We start from the raw sequence: 18830 nt of genomic DNA on the forward strand, positions 1-18830 counted from the left end.
AACATCCTATTCTACTGAGCATTTGTTTGTTTGTTTGTTTGTTTGTTTGTTTGCCTGTGGATGATTATGAAGATGATTTCTTCTTAAGCTGTACTATCTAATTGATAATAATAATGTTAGTTTAAATAGGGTTTTAAGATTAAAAATATATACAAGGAAATGTCACACACCTAGGACCTATGTGTTTCACCTAAAGAGTTACACAGATTGCAGTTCAGGTTAATGATTAAAGAAAACAATTGAGTCCCCCAGGAGCTGGGCTGGCTTGAATTCTTTTAATCTTAATGTTAAAGGATGCATTCACAGGTTTCAGTGTGCATCATAGCTGAAACAAAGCCTTAAAAAATTTCAGGTTAGACACATAGCTGACTTATAGATTCATTCGGTAACACAAACAATAATAGGTCCAGCCTATATTGTTTGCTCCCAGGGTCTGCAGAAGAGTCTACCAACCAGCTGAGGATTCTAGTCTGAGGGATATTCAATGAATCTAAGCACACTGAGTTCTTTAGTCCATTCACTTTATTCTTCTATGGCGATTCCATCTGCACAGTTTCTTTTCTGCTCTCTTACTTAGCTCTTCTCGGTTCCTCCTGCTCTCAATCCCTCCTGCTCTCAGTCCCTTCTGCTGTTCTCTCATCATTCTACCTAGTTCTTTCCATCTCTGTTCTCATCTTTGTTCTTCTCCATCAATTCTCCCAGTACTCTCAGAGAACCAATATATATTCTTTGGTAAAGCAATGTGAGGCTTGAAGTTTTCAGGGTTGCAGAGAGAGGTGATAAGGACCCACACATAAAGCAATTAATTGTCAGTTTCCAATTACAACCCAAAAGGGAAGCGACTAAAGGGGAGTTATCTGGTAGAGTCAACTAAAGGCTAAGATCAACTAGGGAATTTATGTGCTCAAACTATAATCTAGAAAGGGCTAGGTAGAATGTTAGGGGTCAATAAATCACAAAAAAAAAGTAAACTGTCTTTGGCGCTGCTTTTCCCACTCATGCCAGCTGCAGCTGCTTTCTGATAGGGAGGGGGACATATGTGGCTAAGCAACCTCTGTCAGAGCATGTAGTATTTGGTTAGTAAAAGCACTTTCACTCAGAGTAATTGCTGAGGAGAAAATCTAGGAATAGCACCTGGCTGGGGAGGAATAAAAACTTAATTTGCATGAGAAAGAAGCTTGGCACCAATTGCCTGTCTGGCCTAGTAGGCAATCTCCTTGAATCAGTGGGAAGTAACTGCCTTAACTCAGTAATTAGCAAATGGCTAAAACATCATCCCAGGAATGTGAGCAGTAAATCTCTTAAGTTAGGGTCTTGTGTAAATAACCCGGGGTGAAGGTAAGGGGTTGAGGATTTAATTGTTAGTGGTTCTTTTCTCTATCTGTGGGTGAGATGAGCTAATGTTTATTTCTTTGCATTTGTCCTTGGGAAAAGGTATCTTTGCTGAAATACTTTTGTTCGGAGAATGGCCCTGGCCAAATATATGTTAATAAAAAATAAACACAGCTGGGGACAGTTGTCCAGTTACCCCAAATGTATAGGGAAAGTTGTGCCCAAGATTGAGATGCAATTGTGAGATTACATGTACACGTAGCATGGAGATGCATGGTAAATGGGGAGTATCATAGCTGTTATTGCACAAGAGGTTTACAACAAGAGACATCCAGTTCATTCAAAAGGCAGTAATTCCATAATGCCTTGCGTGATGGTTTCCTCGGACAGAACCCTTAGTTCTGATAGGTTGGTCTTCTGAACTCTAGTTGTCACTGCTGTATACTCCATGGTCTTTTGCTACCAATGGCTCTCAATAATTAGGTTAGGGTCAAAAATACAAAACAGCACAATTATTATTAGCTGATTAACTTTCCTTGCTAGGATTAGTTGACGTTCAAAGAAGATGATTAATTCCTTGTACCCATTTCTGCCCTCAATATCCTGATAAAAAATACTATTTATGAGTGGGTATGCATCCTAAAGATTTAAAGTAGAGCTAACTGATGTTTTTCATGTATAAAAGTTTAGGTTTGTGATTCCTTTAAGATTACCTTTCAAGGTAGGTAATAAAGTGATTGATTCTTTCTTTGTAACCACAATATGCAGCATGCCAGTAAAAGAAATAGCTGAGAAGAATATCTTGCTTGCTCAAACTTTGTTAATCTATAACAAGTTACTTAGATGTAAATGTATGTGGGTTCTTGGGACAACTTCGTTGTAATCATGTAAGGGAGATGAAAAACATGTTTCTGTATTCATTATAATCATTCACTTGAAAATTAGGTGTAACTACATTGTAATTTCTATATAGTCTGAAAGATTTTGTTGGGGTATATAAGCTTTAGAGGAAAAATAAAGAATCAGAAGAATACAGAAGAAGAATAAAGAAGGAAACCATCAAGAGAGGGTGTGAGTGTCTTTTCCCTTACTCCCTCAGATAAAAAAAAAAGTCATAGTATGCTGACTCCATGGATTCTCTTTGAACCCTGAGCTGCTAGAAGCTGGCCACCCAGGAAGCAAAACTAAACTCTAACAGAAATAATACCAAATCACACAGCTCCAGCGTCCAGCATTTGGGTCTCATAATGGAGTCTTGATTCCTAAGGGCTCCAGTAGCTCCACTTCTCCAGCTCTGCTGCCTGTACCACATATAGCTTCTCCCTCAGGCTTAGTCCAGCTCCACTCCACAGCTGCAGCTATGCTTGGTGGACATCTCATAGTCCTGGCATCTCCAACACCGTGGGGTCTCTATTGCAATTGAGGCTTCATCTTCACAGCTTCATTCAGTGGCCTCTCAGAGCCTCTCTTACAGGGACTCTGATCCTGCCACACTGTACTAAGCCTGAGCTTCTCTCCACAACTCCTCCAGTATTTCATATTTCACGCCTTCAAATCCAGTATAGGGATGACATGTTTGGCAGCTTGAGATGTAGCCAAGTCCCCTTGTTTCACAGCTGCGTCAGCTTGTGTGTGTGAACCTCAAGAAAACATTTTCCTGGGCATTTGCTTTCAAAAACAGGGAATCTTCTAAGTTTAGTCTTTCCTCCTTTAAATGAATTAGGATCCCCTCAAGATGGTGCCTCCAATGGGTGAGGTCTTGACCTTAGGCTGTCCTTTTTATTGTCCCAGTGCAGTACTTCAAGGGTGCTTACCGCTGTATCAAAGACAGCTGCTTTCTCAGCACCACCCTGAATGCTCTCCTGCTCTGAAATTTCTTCTGTCAAATTCAGCTTGTTGCAGGTTCTCAGGTTCTCATAAGAAGGAAGAAGCCAGATTCCCATATTCTTAGTCAAAATGCCATAATAATAGCTTCATTCCAATGAAATCCTCATTCCCCTGGGAAACATGCTCTGGGTCTTTACTATTTTTCTTACTCCTGGAGTTTTCTTCTAAGCTCCCACTAGAAAGGCCCATTAAGCTCTACTTCATTTTTTTTGTTTTGTTTTTTGTTTGTTTGTTCGTTTGGTTGGTTGGTATTTTGTTTTTGTTTTGTTTTGTTGTGTTTTGTTTTTTCAAGACAGGCTTTCTCTGTGTGACCATTCTGGCTGTCCTGGAACTCACTCTGTAGACCAGGCTGGCTTCGAATTCACAGAGATCCACCTGCCTCTGTTTCCCAAATGCTGGGATTAAAGGTGTGTACCACCACTTCCCGGCTAAGCTCTACTTTTATTAGTCAATGGCATTTCTAGCAACATCTCAAACGTTTCCACATTAAAAGCCACATGGTCAATTTTATTACAGCAATGACTCCACTTTGAAGTACTAGTTTCTGCCCTAGTTTCCTTTCTGATGCTATATATAAATATCCTGACAAAAAGCAATTGAGGGGAGAAGGGGCTTATGACAGCTTACAACTCCAGGTTACAGTTCATCATTCTTGGAAAGCCAAGGCTGGAACTTCAAACAGTCCCATCACACTCACAGTAAAGAGGAGAAATGAATGTGCACATGCTTACTTGCTTGCTTGTGCTCTGATTAAGTTCTCCACTTTCATACAGTTGGGAACCCTCTTTCTAGGGAATGGTGGCTCCTATGGTGGGCTAGGTTTTCCTACATCCATTAACGTAAGACACTTCCCTCCCTAGACACGACCACAGTCCAACCCAATGTAGACAATCCCTCATTGAGACTCTTCCCGGGTGAGTCTAGATTATGTCACTTTGAAAATTAAAGCTAAACAGCATAGGAAGGTAAAGCTATACAAGCCCCAAATGCCACGTTTTCACTGTTGAATTTTGGTCTTTACTTTACTTGCTATTCTCCTGTTCATAGTTTCAGAACAGAAATGCTTGTTCTATTGGATAGTGGAAGCATGGGTTGTTTTGTTTGTTTGTTTCCCTTTTTCCTTTTCTTTACAGAGCTTCAAAATTAAGTAATTGCCTTGATATCAAGAGACTTTTGGCTTTTGAACAAAAGGTTAATAGGAACCTTTAGAGTTGAAATCAATGAGTTTTATATTTTAAGGTGTCCCAAGAGCATACAGAAGTCATGAATATGAAATGTCCGCAGGCTCATTTGAATCTTCAGTCCCTAGCTGGTGGTGCTGTCTTAGATAGTTGTGGAACTTTTAGGCGGTGGAGTCTTTTTTTTTTTTTTAATTTATTATGTATACAGTGCTCTGCCTGCGTGTGTCCTTGCAGGCCAGAAGAGGGCACCAGATCTCATTACAGATGGTTGTGAGCCACCATGTGGTTGCTGGGAATTGAACTCAGGACCTCTGGAAGAGCAGTCAGTGCTCTTAACCACTGAGCCATCTCTCCAGCCCAGGGTGGAGTCTTACTGGGGGGAGTAGGCCATTAGATTTGAGCCTTGAAGTTTTGCTGCCCAGCCCCTTCCTATCTGCTCTCTGCTTTCTAGCCACTAATGCAATGTGAGCAGCCATCTCATGCTCCTGTTACCATGGCTTCCATGCTGGGCTCCTCTATAAAAGCATGAACAAAGTAAACTTTTCCTTCCTTAACTTGCTTCTTGTCAGATATTTGGCCATGGCAACAAAAGTGACAAATATCCATTGTCAAAGGACAGAGCCAAAGGCAGGTATAACCTTGAAGAAGTGGCCTACTTCTCCTCTTCAGCAACCCTTCTCTTTCCATCCTCAAATTTTGTATTGATCAGAGACTAAACCACTCAATAAAGTCAGAGCTCTTGCGATCTAATTGTCTCTGAATTACTAATCTAAAGACTTTTAAACCAATCGGAGGAGACAATAAGATGAATCAACTCAAGTGGATCTGAACAGCAACTAATCATCAGCAAGTTCTTATTCCTACAAAGGCTTTATGCCATGGACCATCACCAGAAGGCAATCCTTTCCCTTTCCATCTGAGCTGAAACAATGGTATTTTCTGGAAAAGAGTAAGGCACTTTTCTCTAATGAAAAACAACAGATGCAGCTCAGTACCTTAGTTCCTTCCATGTTCCGGTTAGTCTCAGATACTCATAAAAGAACCTTGACTTGAAACCCTGTCTCCTGGTAGATGAAAGTCTGCTCTAGAAATTCCAATTAAAGATTTGAGTCCAGACAAGGCTCAACATTCCTTGGAGCTCACTCTTTCATTCCATTCCTCTCCTATTACTCATTCAGTGTCTCTCTTTCCTACAAATGAAATTTCTTTCCCACAAAATTTTCCTGTAATTCAGCCTAAGGGTAGATGGGGCTATAAAGAGTTTCTCTGCAAATATTTTCAGGCCAGAAAAAGAAAAATATGAACTGGACTGTAAGCAGTAACTTTGATTTCATCCATCAGGTGTATGGCCCCTGCAATGCTTTATCATCATGGACACAGATTCATCCATCAGTGACCATGTGACAGGTTGGTGGTATCTATTCTGCACAGATCTATAAAGTAATGATTCTAGAAAATCCCATGATATTCATTCTCTAAGGGATAGTGGTAGATTTCTGCTAGATGCAACACTGAACATTGCCCTTGAAGGAAGAAAACAGACAGGGTGAGAATTTGTGCACGCAACAGGTCCTCAGGTCTGTCTCTTCCCCATGACTTGAGGCATTCAGCAAAGTCCTTTGCTGATGTCAGAAGCCATCCTTCACTTATCCTACTTATGTGTATATCATGTACTTTTTTTCCCTTTCTTTTCCTTTATGGGTTTTGTTTTTGTTTTTCATTCTGCTTGTTTTCAGTCTGCTTGTTTACTTGTTTCTTTAGGGTTGTTTGTTTGTTTGCAGTGCTAGAGTTTTTTATTGTGCAAGCTAAGCAATTATTTAACTACTGGCTTCACCCTGAAGATCTCATATGCCCTTTATATAACTGACTATAGAATTCATAACCTTATGTGAACAGGGAAAAGAGAAAATGTTCTTATCAAATAAAAGTATGCATCCATGAAAGCCATCTTCCACATGGCACCAGGTTACTGGGACCCCCTGGTCCTCCAAGCGTTTCTTGTAGAGCAAGGTGTCATCACGGAGAACATCATATTCACAGCTCACCAGGAATGCTTCAGGAAGCTGGGCAATAGTCTTATCATCTGCCAGGAGAGGTGAAGTTTCTAAATCAAAAATACTCTTGGTTTCCAAATAGGCAGTCTCATTAAAACGTCCAGGAAACTCGGATTGTGGGCCTTTGATCTTGAATCTTTGGGGGATATTATCAGAGCCGACCCATTTCTCATACTTCTTCCAGTAGTCTGGGCATATAAAAGTACCTTTCAACATGGAATCCATCCAGGACAGGTCAATGGCCAAATACTTACACACACAGGTCATCAAAAATTTCCTAGACAGGAATGGGGCATTATGATTCTGCTGGTAAGATGGTAACTGAAAATTGACTGCCTGGGTGATTGGATAAATCAGCACCTGAGCCCGAAACTGGGGAAGATCTTGTCTGCCCAATAACACCTGGCTAATAATAGCTGCAGCCCCAGCTCCAATGCTTTCTCCACTAACCACCACCCGGGCAGGGTCTACCCCATAGGTTTTCAGGTCTTTCAAGAAGTGGATGGTGGCATTCAGGCAATCTCGGAAAGCAGATGGGTGATGGTGGTCAGGAAGCTTGCGGTACCTAAGGAGGAAAAAAACCCAAAAAACAAAAAAACATAGCACACTAACACATAAAGGGTTTAGTGGAGGCTATCAACTAGTGATCTCTACGCCCAGAGAAGATAGAGCATGATTAAACCTTAAGAATGACCCCCCAAAAGAAAGATGATGTCCTAGTTATCTTTAATTGTCAATCTGAGTCTATAATGAGGTGGTATTGTGTTCCCCAAAATATTGTGCACCCTAATAAACTTATCTGGGGTCAGGGACAGAACAGCCACAGTATTAAACATAGAGGATAGGCAGTGGTAGCACATGCCTTTAATCCTAGCATTCCAGAGGCAGAAATCCATATGTTCAAGGATACAGCCAAGCATGGTTACTCACCCCTTTAATCCCAGAAAGCGAGCCTTTAATCCCAGGGAGTGAGGCAGAAAGCAGAAAGATATATAAGATGTAAGGACCAGAAACTAGAGGCATTTGGCTGGTTTAAGCTTTTAGGCTTCTAGCAACAGTTCAACTGAGATTCATTCTGGATGAGGACTCAGAGGCTTCCAGTCTGAGGAAACAGGACCAGCTGAGGAACTGGTGAGGTGAGGTAGCTGTGGCTTGTTCTATCTTTCTGATCTTCCAGCTTCACTCCAATACCTGGCCTCAGGCTTGATTTTATTAATAAGACCTTCTAAGATTCCTGCTACACTATAAATATCTGAGAAGAGAGCCTCAGTTGAGGAATTTCCTAGATCGAATTGGTGTATAGGCTGAGCCAGGCATGGTGGCACATGCCTTTAATCCCAGTACTTGGGAGGCAGAAGCAGGCATATCTCTGTGAATTCAAGGCCAGCCTGGTCTACAAAGCAAGTTCCAGGACAGCCAGGGCTGTTACACAGAGAAACTCTGTCTCAAAAAACCAAAACCCAAACAAACAAGCAAACCAAAAATTGGCCCATGGCATGTCTGTATGGGATGATTGTCTTGATTGCTAATTGGTTTGGGAGGGCCAATACCACCATGGGCAGCACCATTCCTGGGCAGGTAACCTTGGGCTATTAAGTATGAGCCTACAAGTCAGCAAGCCAGAAACATTCTTCATGGTCCCTGTTGAACTTGGCTGTGAAGTGAGTTCCTTGGTCAGAGATAGTGCTTTGTAGATTAGTAAGCAGGCCTGCTTTCAAGTTTCTGCCTTGACATTCCTTAATGATGCCCTATGACCCAGAATTGTAAGCTAAAATGAACATTTCTTCTCCTGATTTTGGTCAGGGTGTTTTATTACAGCAACAGGAAGAAAACTGGCCTAAGGGCTATCCTCAGGTTTTGTTTGTTTGTTTGTTTGTTTGTTTGTTTCTATTTGACTTTGAAGAACCTGCCTGAGGTCAGAGTGGCAAGGATTCTCCATTCAAATACATAGAGATTAACAAATCCCACAGAGAATTATGCAACTTGAAAGCTAATTCCCAGGGAAAGTGGGAAGACAAACAATGACAGGGACAGGGCAATGATGTGTCTTACTTCCTGTCAGAAGAGATGGAGAGGCTAAGGCTAAAGTCAAGATGAAAGCGGTTCAGCTGGGCATAACAGGGAATAGGAGAGAGGATGGGAAGAGGGGGCGGTGACAAGAGAGAAGAGAAGAGTGATGGTCTCCTTGTGTTCCAGCATCACTCAGGCATTTCCTCCCAGGCCCTGCTCACTGCAGCTCTCCAGCCACTGCCTCCCAACACTCAGACCTACAGGTCAAACTTTCCAATTCCCCACAAAATATCACTACAGGTAGTTGGGAAGCATGTTGCACACACCTAAGGAGCAAAGAGGAAATGCAGCACAATGTTGTGCAGATGCCAGCAAAGGTGTTTATATTTCTGTGCTCTGCATACAAGAGATCTTCAGTGCCTACAGGCCTTCTGAGAGTTGGGTTCCAATAATTGAAGTTCAGTTACCATTAAAGCCAGGTAGGTCCCCGGAGGCTCTAAAGATGCTACCCTTATCTTGTCATCAGAGAGAATCACAGACGTTTAATGTGATGGATAATCTTGGTTATCAATTTGATCACATCTGGACCCAACAAAAATCTAAGAACACATCTGGGCATTGTTTCTTTCTTTCTTTCTTTCTTTCTTTCTTTCTTTCTTTCTTTCTTTCTTTCTTTCTTTCTTTCTTTCTTTCTTTCTTTCTTTCTTCCTTCCTTCCTTCCTTCCTTCCTTCCTTCCTTCCTTCCTTCCTTCCTTCCTTCCTTCTTTCTTTCTTTCTTTCTTTCTTTCTTTCTTTCTTTCTTTCTTTCTTTCTTTCATCAGATTGTTTGAGTTGGGAAGACCCATCATAAATCTGGGCCACATCTTCTGGTGGCAGCCCACATAAAAGGATAGTGAAGAAGGAGCTTTTGCATTTTGCCTGCTTTCCCTCAGTTTTGATGGCAGACTCGTTTATCCAGTTGCTTAGGCATTCCTTAACTGGAATTAGAACCTACTTCTTTGAAGTTCCCAACATACACTAAAGACCAGCAGCTTTCTAGGAATCCTTTGGGACCTCAGCACCAAATTGGGATTGAGATATCCAGTCTTGTAGAAAGAACAATTATTGGATTCTTGGTTTTTCCATTGGGAGACAGTTAGACCATAGCCTGTAAGCCACTTTAATAAACCCCCTTTTAATAAATATCCATTCTATCCATTCTGTTGCTCTAGAGAACCCTTACTAATACACTTGCTAACTTTCTCTGGTCATAATATCTGCATTGTCTACCCAGCCTGAGGGATGCCAAGGTGTGATAGAGCCACTGTAGAAACAGTCTAACAAGGGAGATTTGACTAGAGCATCCTCCTCTGCCTTCCATCCACTCAAAAACCCCTTTTGTTTACAGAAGACTAGAGCTGGTCCCTTGGTGTCCGCCATTGACTAGGTGGAGACTAGACTCTCCACCTTGGTTCCTGTGTGTCTGCCATTGGGTAGATGGAATTTTGACAGCACACTGAGAGAGAACCTTCAGAATCATCACTCCAACAAAAACCTTGTCCCTGATCTAAGCCATCTTTTACTGCTCCATTATCCTCCCCAGGCCAATGCCAGACTGTTGAAGGAAAGTTACTCTGTGTGGTGGTTTAAATGAGAACTGTCCCCAATAGGCTCAGATATTTGAACACTTGGTTTCCATTTGGTGGCACTGTTTAGCAAGATTGTGGAATCTTTGGGAGGCAGAGTCTTGACAGAGGAAGTATGTCACAGCTAGTGGGCTTTGGGTGTTTATAGCCTTTTCCTACCTCCTGTTCATTCTCTGCTTTGTGCTTGTGGTTGAGGATGTGAGCTCTCAGCTTGTTGCTCCTATTGCCCTGGCTGCTGCATACTGCCGTGCCTCCTAGCCATGATGGACTATTATCTTCCTAGAATCATAAACTGAAATAAAGTTTCTGTTCCTTAAGTTGCGTGGGTTGTGGTGAATATTTTTTAGTATTTTAATTTTAATTTGTAATTATGTGTATATGTATGAGTCTGTTTGTGGGTTTGTGCACATGGTGCAATGCCCACAGGAACCAGAAGAGGGCACTGGATGCCCTGGAACTTGAGCTACCAATGGTCATTGATCTATTGATGTGGGTGCTGGGAACTGAACTCAGGCCCTCTGCAAAAGCAGGACACGCTCTTCACCCCTGAGCCATCTCCCCAGCCTCAGTTGTGGTGTTTTATCACAGCAACAGAAAAGTAACTAAGACACTCTGGTTCCTGAATCTATCACTCATTTTCTTTTAACATCAATTTATTGTGTTTCTAGGTATCCATAAAACATATCCCATTGATTTTAGTTATTTTAAACTATGATAAAGTATTGAGTTTGATGTAGGTTGTTGAAAAGTTTTATTTAATTTTTCACTACCTAGATTCCTTCACATCATGATGTTCCTTTCTGTTTCATTTACTGAATGGCTATGCATGGGTCCAGAGCAAAGCAGGGCCATCTAATCTTGTGTTCACTCTATCAGGGATTATCCAGGTACCTGATGAAGCCAATGTCTATTGTAAGCTACTCACCCCACTGACAGCAGTACTGAATCTGTCTCCCGGGCCAGGTAGCTGCATATGTTGTGGAAACAATCTGTAAGACAAGAACAGGTCCAATGCATCCAATGAGGAGGATCTAGAACTTTCTACCACATCTCTAAGACAGAAGTTTCTGCCATGAGTAAGGAGGTAACATCCTCCTTGTGTTCTGATTCTTGACATATCTGAAGTGACTCTGGCCAGATCTGCCAGGGAAAGCCAGTCATCACTCTCAATGTCAGGGCTCAAGGGGACTTTGTGGCTCATCTTCTGTATCATTGAACTTTATAGTGAGGAAACTGAGGACTGTAAGGCCTGGGGAGTCTGAAATGGACAAAGCCAAGATTGTGGAGTTTAGAATGATAGACTGAGAATATTAATAATTTTATATATTTCATATTGAATAGGAAATACCCAAAGGCTGGATGGAACATTTCAGTTGGGAGGGTAGTACATCTGAAGTTCCAGAAGATGAAGCCTCTAAGATTACTGGGTTGCACGTCCAGGTCCAGTGCCAGGCACAGAACCTGAGAAAAGCATCTTAAACTCAGCCTTGTCCAGCCATGGCTGCTGGCAGACAGAGTTTTGTACCTGTCACTCTCTCTGCTTGGAGTGAACAGGACAGGGTTGAGTTAGTGACACATCTCTATGGACACTGAACCAAAGGAACACCAGGACTTCAGCAACTCATATAAGCAGCATTTCTATGGGTGTTTTCACCACTGAAGAGCTTGACAATCTAGGGGGAGGCTTCCAAGGGTTTCTGAGACTGAAAAATGCTCCTGGACAGGGTGGGGGGGACCCCCATACCTGGGTTCTAATCATAGTTAATTTGTAAACATCGTTTTCAACACATTCAGGTATAGAATAGCCAAGGATATTTCTACCACAAGGTGGCAGCATGTTACCCCCATCTCATCCTGTTCTACCAATGGAGAGGGACATCCATCTGTCTTTGTCTACATCTGTGCTTCTCGCTCATTCAGCCATTTGTTCCTCTGCAAATTTATCTTTTTCCCCTCAACCACCAATAGATAATTATATCCGTGTGTTTATAAGTCAGTCAAAAAATACGAACAATAAGGCCAAGCAGTGGGGATCCAACAACACAGACAATACAGGTCTCTTTCCCTCTTAGCATTCCCATTCTTACTAGGGGTAGAGAGACAGCAAGGGGAAAAAAAAAAGGAACATGGGGGTTGGGGAACCAAAGCAAGCTCCAGTGGTGACAAATGCCATAAAGACATTCAACAAGGAAGATGTCATGGGTGGAACTGGAGGGTGGGTGTTCAGTCTCACAATGGCAGAAAAATTCTGTAGATAGATGTTGGGGGAGTCCACTCTAGAAAGGCCATCTGTGAAAATATCCAAGATCAAAGGGGTATTCACCCATTCCAAGCCAGTCATGAGGGACATGTTTTGAGAACAAAACACAGTGCACAGAAGACCAAGAGTGATGAGCTCAGCATGTCTGCTGCACATAACAGACTCTGTGCTGCAGCACAGCAAGAGCAGAAGGGGACAAAAAGTGTCTGCATGGGAGAGGGCATCACAGGGGAAAAGAAGAGGCTAGACTGCAGAGATGCTCTATGAGGTGTGTTTTAAGACCCCCCATGGTTCATAACGAGGAACAACCTACAAGTTAGGAAATGGAGAAGAGGGCTGACATCAGGATGTCTAACTGCTGGGGTAGGATGGTACAAACTTGTTGCACTGAAGTGATCCAACAGAGCTGAGGGACATGTGTGATTTGGGGATCTCAGATGAGCCGGTGGCTTTGAGAAGGAATGGAGAGGAGGGACCACACCAAGTACTTGGCTGCTTGTGACAGTGTCCCCTCCTGGACTAAGACTTATTATAGACAATATTTCCGTGGAAACTGCAACCTTATTGACTGACATAACCCTCAGCCTCTATGTGGCCTCTTCAGAAGGATTTCTGACTGTTACTTTCTCTGTCTCCCTCCCAAGAATTCCCAATGAAATGTAGATGTAGTTATGTCAGTCATGAGACCCCCCCTCCTCCTTTCCTGCGCTTCAGAGACATTTCTTACCCAGGCTGCCAAACACACAACCTCCTCCATGGTAGAAGATGATGCCTCGCCGGGGGCCAGAGGAGGCTGCCTTGGGTTGGAACAGCCTCACAGGGATTGTTCCAAAGTGCAGGTTCTTTACCAACACACCAGAGTTATTCTTTGACACCACTAGGTCTTGTAAAAATCGGAAAAAGCGGGGCATGGAGCAAATTTTCATCTTCTCCAGTATATTCCCCTGTAGAAAGATAGAAGGAAAAACCAGTTGGCTGCCTTCCACAGTTGTCCATTATTTACACTATACTGTTATTGCCTAATGTACTATATGGCTCAACTCAAGACTTTGCCAAGGCTCCTAATTGGATGGGATTGTTTCCTGTAAGCAAGTCAGTGCCTAGTTGTGAAGCTCTAGGAAACAAGGGACATGAACTAGGAGAAAAAAGCTATTCCTGCTTACCGTGAGGATTTCCCAGTAGCCTTTGCAACAAGCACCAGTGGTCCCACAGTTTGGGTTCTATGCTAGCTCTCAGCTTATTTCACTCATCTGGTACCTCATTTTCTAGTTACTCAGATGCCTCTTCACATTGCTTTACCTATTTCTTAAAAATACATCATGAGATTGAGTGTACATGCCTTTAATCCCAGCACTTGAGAGGCTGAGGCAGGCAGATCTCTGTGAGTTTGAAGCCAGCCTGGTCTACATAGTGAATTCCAGGATAGCCATAGCTACATAGTGAGACCCTTTCTTGAGTAAACAAAACAAACATAAGACACAAACAAAAAATATGAGGGAAATGACTATTTCTAGTCCCACAGTCATTTAAGACTCACATGATGCCCTCTATCACACACAGTATACAGTAAAGTGCTGTCCCAAAGCCTACCACAGACTCAGAGTTTCTCAATACAGCCTTTGCAGTTATGAGGACCATGCTTAGTTCAATTTCTGCTCCAAACTATGTGCTCCAAACTAGGTGACTCAGTGACAACTTCTCTTATAAATCCCTAATTCACAAAGCAGGATTAATTTCCATGTACTCCAGGGCTTTCTGGGTGGAATGAAGTGGGTGGGTTATGAAAATTACCAAACAGTGAAGTTTGCCAGTGGTGATTATCTTTTCCATGATAGTCTGTGCACCAATGATGTACTTGTCAGAAACTCTGTGGTGTTCTTTAAGTGTGAATGACAGGGATAAAATCCACTGGTAAGGCTGAAAGTCAAGGCCACTGTCTTAGTTAGACTTTCTATTGCTGTGAAGAGACACCATGACCATGGCAACCCTTATCAAGGAAAACGTTTAATTGAGGTGGCAGTTTACAGTTTTAGAGGTTTAGTCCATTATCAGCATGATGGCGCTCATGGCGGTGTGTAGGTAGACACAGTACTGGAGAAAGAGTTGCTACATCTTGCTGTGTAGGCAACAGGAAGTAGACTCAGACACTAGGCAGTGTCTTGAGCATAGGAGACCTCAAAGCCAGTCCCATCAGTGACATACTTCCTCCAACAAGACCTCACCTCCTAATAGTGTCACTCACTTTGGGAATCATTTTCTTCCACACCATCACAGGCACTTTAGGTTTTTGAGAAGGCAAAAGATGGGACTAGAACCTGGTAGCCACAAATGTCTCACAACAGGTCAGCCTTGGACTGTAACTTCTGTACCAGCTCACATAGGGACTGGATTAGTGAGATCAACATTTTACTCCTTAACAGACTGATGGACATCGAGACATGTCCTAATGGTGGGCTCCACCTGGAAGATGAGCTATTTGTGGGCTTACATGCCATGTGGCCTTTCATCTCATTGGGAAAAACACCAATGACCTCAGAACATCTTTAGCAGTTTACAGTCTACAACCATACCCCCTAATAATATCCTCCTCCCTTCCCCTTCTCTCCTGTTCCACTACACTGAACTCCATGCTGTCCCTCTAAAGTCCAGGCCCCTGGATGTCTCAGCCAACAAGGTATCCTCTTCCCTCATCTCCCTTTTAGCTGCTAAGGCAGGTCTCCCTTTCCTTTCCCTAGCAGAATTTATGGTGGTCTCCTGCCTTTTCTTCCCCATAGTCAGTTACCATTCAGGGCACTGTTTTGAGAGCATGTTGGGTATGTTCATGAGTGTGCATCATTTGCTACTAGAAGAGAAGCTATGAGTGATGTTTGTCTTCTACATTGCCCTCTGTTCTAGAAATCTTGATTGGCACCTGCCCAGAGGGTGTATTCAAAGCCTAGTGTGCCAGGGTGCATAGTTCCATTGGGCACACACATGCAGACTGAGAGTGTCATGAGGGGTTAAACACAGCACAGAACTGGCTCCATGCATGAGTCTCACGTTCTCCTTCTTCTTTTCTAAAATGTACTGAGAAACATTTTCCCAGAGTGGGCTGACAAGGACTGAGTCTATCTCCTGACACTCATCTCCAGGTCCTTCCCCAACTTACACTTTTCACCAAGCTTGGTACTGCACAGATGCCCAATCCATGCTTACTGAACAAAAGACCAATAGGGTGACTAAACACTGAGGTGGTCAACCTGGGCTTCCAAAATGAAACAGCCAGGAACCCAAAGAGGATCTTCAAACAGCTAAGAAAATCAACTATAAACAACCTGTTCCTGCTGAGAGCAATCAGCTGGCTCTTACCATTGCCACAGAATCAAAAACCTCAAAGAGGGAGAATATGGTGGTGGATATCTGTGACCTCCTAGAATTTTCCCCAGTAGGGGCAACCACAGTGTCTCTTCAGACATTACCAAAACATCCTCTGGGGCATAAACAACTTTTGTTGGTAATCATTGGTCTGCACCTTGGTGCAGAGACCTCTGACTCTCATACATAATTTGTGACCCAATGGCAATTCACTTGTGGAATCACCCTAAGAACATAGATACATTCTTGCTTCTAATTTGACACAAAAGGACAGTTCAGCCTAAAGAACACAGTTTATGTTCTGTGATCAGGCTGCCTGTTTCTACCATACAAGTGACTCCAGAGAAGTCAATAAACTGGCCAGTAGTGGACAATTTGATTGTATCAGATTTGGGGAAACTCAAGGGGATAAAACATGCAAAACTCTCTACTGAGAGATCTGTGGTGCTCTTGTTCCTTCAGATTGAGTAGAGGAAAAGATGTCACCTGTAAAAATCTAATGTCTTAGCAGAATGGATCATACCCCACCCCAAATATGCCTCTTTGGAATAAGGAATACTTTGAGTTGACAATAAACAAAACCCATCAAATTAAAAGGCCTTTTGCCTTCCTGTTATTTGCCGTGAAGCAAAAAAGTAAATCTCCTTTGAGAAATGTGTCTCAAACCAAGAAGGACAGAGAAAATAAATCTAAATTCCCAAAACTGATTAAAAAAAAACCCACCTCTCATTGTTCATAATTTTCCCCCACAAAGTTACTTTCTTACAGTGTATGGTCTGTAAAAGTTTGAACACATTTACTTTCTCATTTCTCTATGATCTTATGATTCTTTGTCAAAACAGAATATAAGCCCTCAGGTCTAACCACTTTTCAGTTTGTGTACATTAGATATTAAAAGTGACTAATATCATGTACCACCTACCTCCAGTTAATCTCTCTTAATTTCAAAAGTCCCAGAACAGATCCTAGGAAGGAAAATACAATACTCTTTGCCCTTCCCAAAACTTTGAAATAGTGACATGAATTTTATGGTAGTGATCAACCACTTTCTGATTGGATCTAAAACCTACTCCGTGAGATGAACCCACACATGGCACTGTTTATGGAGCCAAGAGCCGGTGATTAGATAAGTCACAGGTCCCAGAAGAGATTCTAAGACTGTTATTTTGCTATATGGACACAGTGTTAAAATGACTCCTAATTGCTAACTGCCTGTTGCTATACACACAGGTAAGTGCATCTCTCAGCTCTCATCAGAGAAGCTTCCCCTTGAAGTAGATGACAATCAACACAGAGACCCTCAACCGGTCAACATGCAGAGAATTAAGAGACACTACAGAGTGCTCAGTCCTAAATGGGACGTCTGTATCACATTCCTCTCCTATGGCTCAGAGGTCTTCACAGAAGAGACTACAGAAAGATTATAGAAGCTGGAGGAAGGAGAAAACTTCAAGGAAACGGTGTCTCTGGACATACCAAGACAGTAGCATGTACAAACTCAAGGCGATGTGACAGCATGTGCGAGACCTCCTCAAGCACAAGCCAGACCAAAATTTCAGCATGGAGGGGAGGAAGGTGGGCATAAAACCCCAGTATTAGCTGAGGGGCTATTGATATGAGATAGCATCTGTGTGAGAAAAAGTCAGTTTCTTAAACGATGTGGCCCCTGGTGGGTGGGCAATACTCCAGGGCAGGCCCAACTCCAAAGAATACAGAAACTTAACTTGATTTAAAGAAAAAAAGAAAGACAAAAAAAAATCAAAGCTGGGTGGGTAGGGAGGTAAGAATGAAGAGGGTGGAAATAGCAAGAGTGGGAAGAAGGGTGAATATGATCTAAATACATGGTATGAAATTATCAAAGAAATGAAAATATTTTAAAAATTGGATGAGAGAAACCCTAACCAAGAAGGTACTAAAATCTTGTGCTATGGTTTGAGACTGCTGGTTCCAAACACTCAGAATACATCATCAAGAACTATGGAGACCTGGACATCACAGCATGTCAGACCTTTCTACACCTAACCGAAGGTTCTATATTTCTACCAAAAGAACAATAGACTGTATTTTTTCCCAACTGGTTATGGATTGGTAGTTTTATGCTACCCTACCAAGGTAAAATCACCACACACAATTCCTTCCCCAGTTTTTATTACACAGACTCCAGATCCTCATCAAAAATCTTCTCCACGAATTTCCTCCCTGCTAACTGTCCCCTTGCTGGTTTATGAACTGAGAGTACACTCAGAGCTCATTTAATGGACACTGTACAGGGGGCCGCAGTATTTAAGAAGTCCTTATCACAATGTCTGTCATTACCACTGACCAGTGTATATTATCAGGTGCTCTTAAATTATATGGATCTTTGCTAAATTCTTTCCCAAGACTGGGATTTTGTCTACCCCGGGCAGGACAAGGTCAGTGAAAACAAAACTTACCAAAGTTATTACCAGCTGAAAGAAGTAGTGTAGAATGTGAAATCTCACTCGGTGGGTGATGGCAGGAGGAACATGGACAATGAATATCTCCTCTAAGAGAACCCATACACTGACCCCCAGGACCAGGAGGCATGTAGCAGTGAAGAGGATTATCCCCAAGATCATGGTGGTCTTGTCCCTTCAGAACAAGCTGAGGAAGACTTGTCACCTGGAAAGAGCTTGTGGAACTCTCTCCTCCACAGATTCAGGTGCCTTATAACACAGGGTGTCTCCAGGGCCTGCCCCCTCCCACTACAGGCAGCTATGGCATGCTGGGAACATCCTTCTGTGATGCTCAAGGGATTACATCAGATCCTCACCTGAAGAAGTTCCTGCCCAGCAGAAGCAGAGCCCTGGCACCTTGTCCCAGGGCAGCCTGGAGAGTCACCAGTTGATTAGAGGAGTGACACCTGTGAGGAAGGAATCACTGGAGTATGATGTCACAGCATGGCTAGATCTGTGGGAGATTCGGGCAACTTGCAGACCTCATGTCAAGTGCCCTGTGGGTCTTCCTTCAAGAGGGAAACCAGAGATTTGAGAGATGACCTCATGACATTTGGTGAGGAAAAACAGAGGAGTTTATGGAAAGTTACCCATATGCCATTCTCTCTTCTTGATAGCCTGATGTGCTTGGTCTCAGAAATTAGCTTCAC

General features: G+C 42.6%; 1 protein-coding gene across 1 annotated transcript; it reads right to left on the reverse strand.

Moving 5' to 3' along the window:
* Positions 1-4585: 4585 nt before the first annotated feature.
* Positions 4586-18382, reverse strand: LOC102926946 (arylacetamide deacetylase-like 4 family member 1). The gene is made up of 4 exons (XM_006989040.2): positions 18139-18382; positions 13077-13293; positions 11015-11078; positions 4586-7019 (listed from the first exon to the last, which is right to left on the reverse strand). The coding sequence occupies exons 1-4, from the start codon at positions 18301-18303 to the stop codon at positions 6245-6247; spliced, it is 1221 nt and encodes a 406-aa protein (XP_006989102.1). The 5' UTR covers positions 18304-18382; the 3' UTR covers positions 4586-6244.
* Between the last annotated feature and the right edge of the window lie 448 nt (positions 18383-18830).

Source organism: Peromyscus maniculatus, chromosome 2 (genome assembly GCF_049852395.1).
Source record: "Peromyscus maniculatus bairdii isolate BWxNUB_F1_BW_parent chromosome 2, HU_Pman_BW_mat_3.1, whole genome shotgun sequence".
Lineage (NCBI taxonomy): Eukaryota > Metazoa > Chordata > Mammalia > Rodentia > Cricetidae > Peromyscus > Peromyscus maniculatus.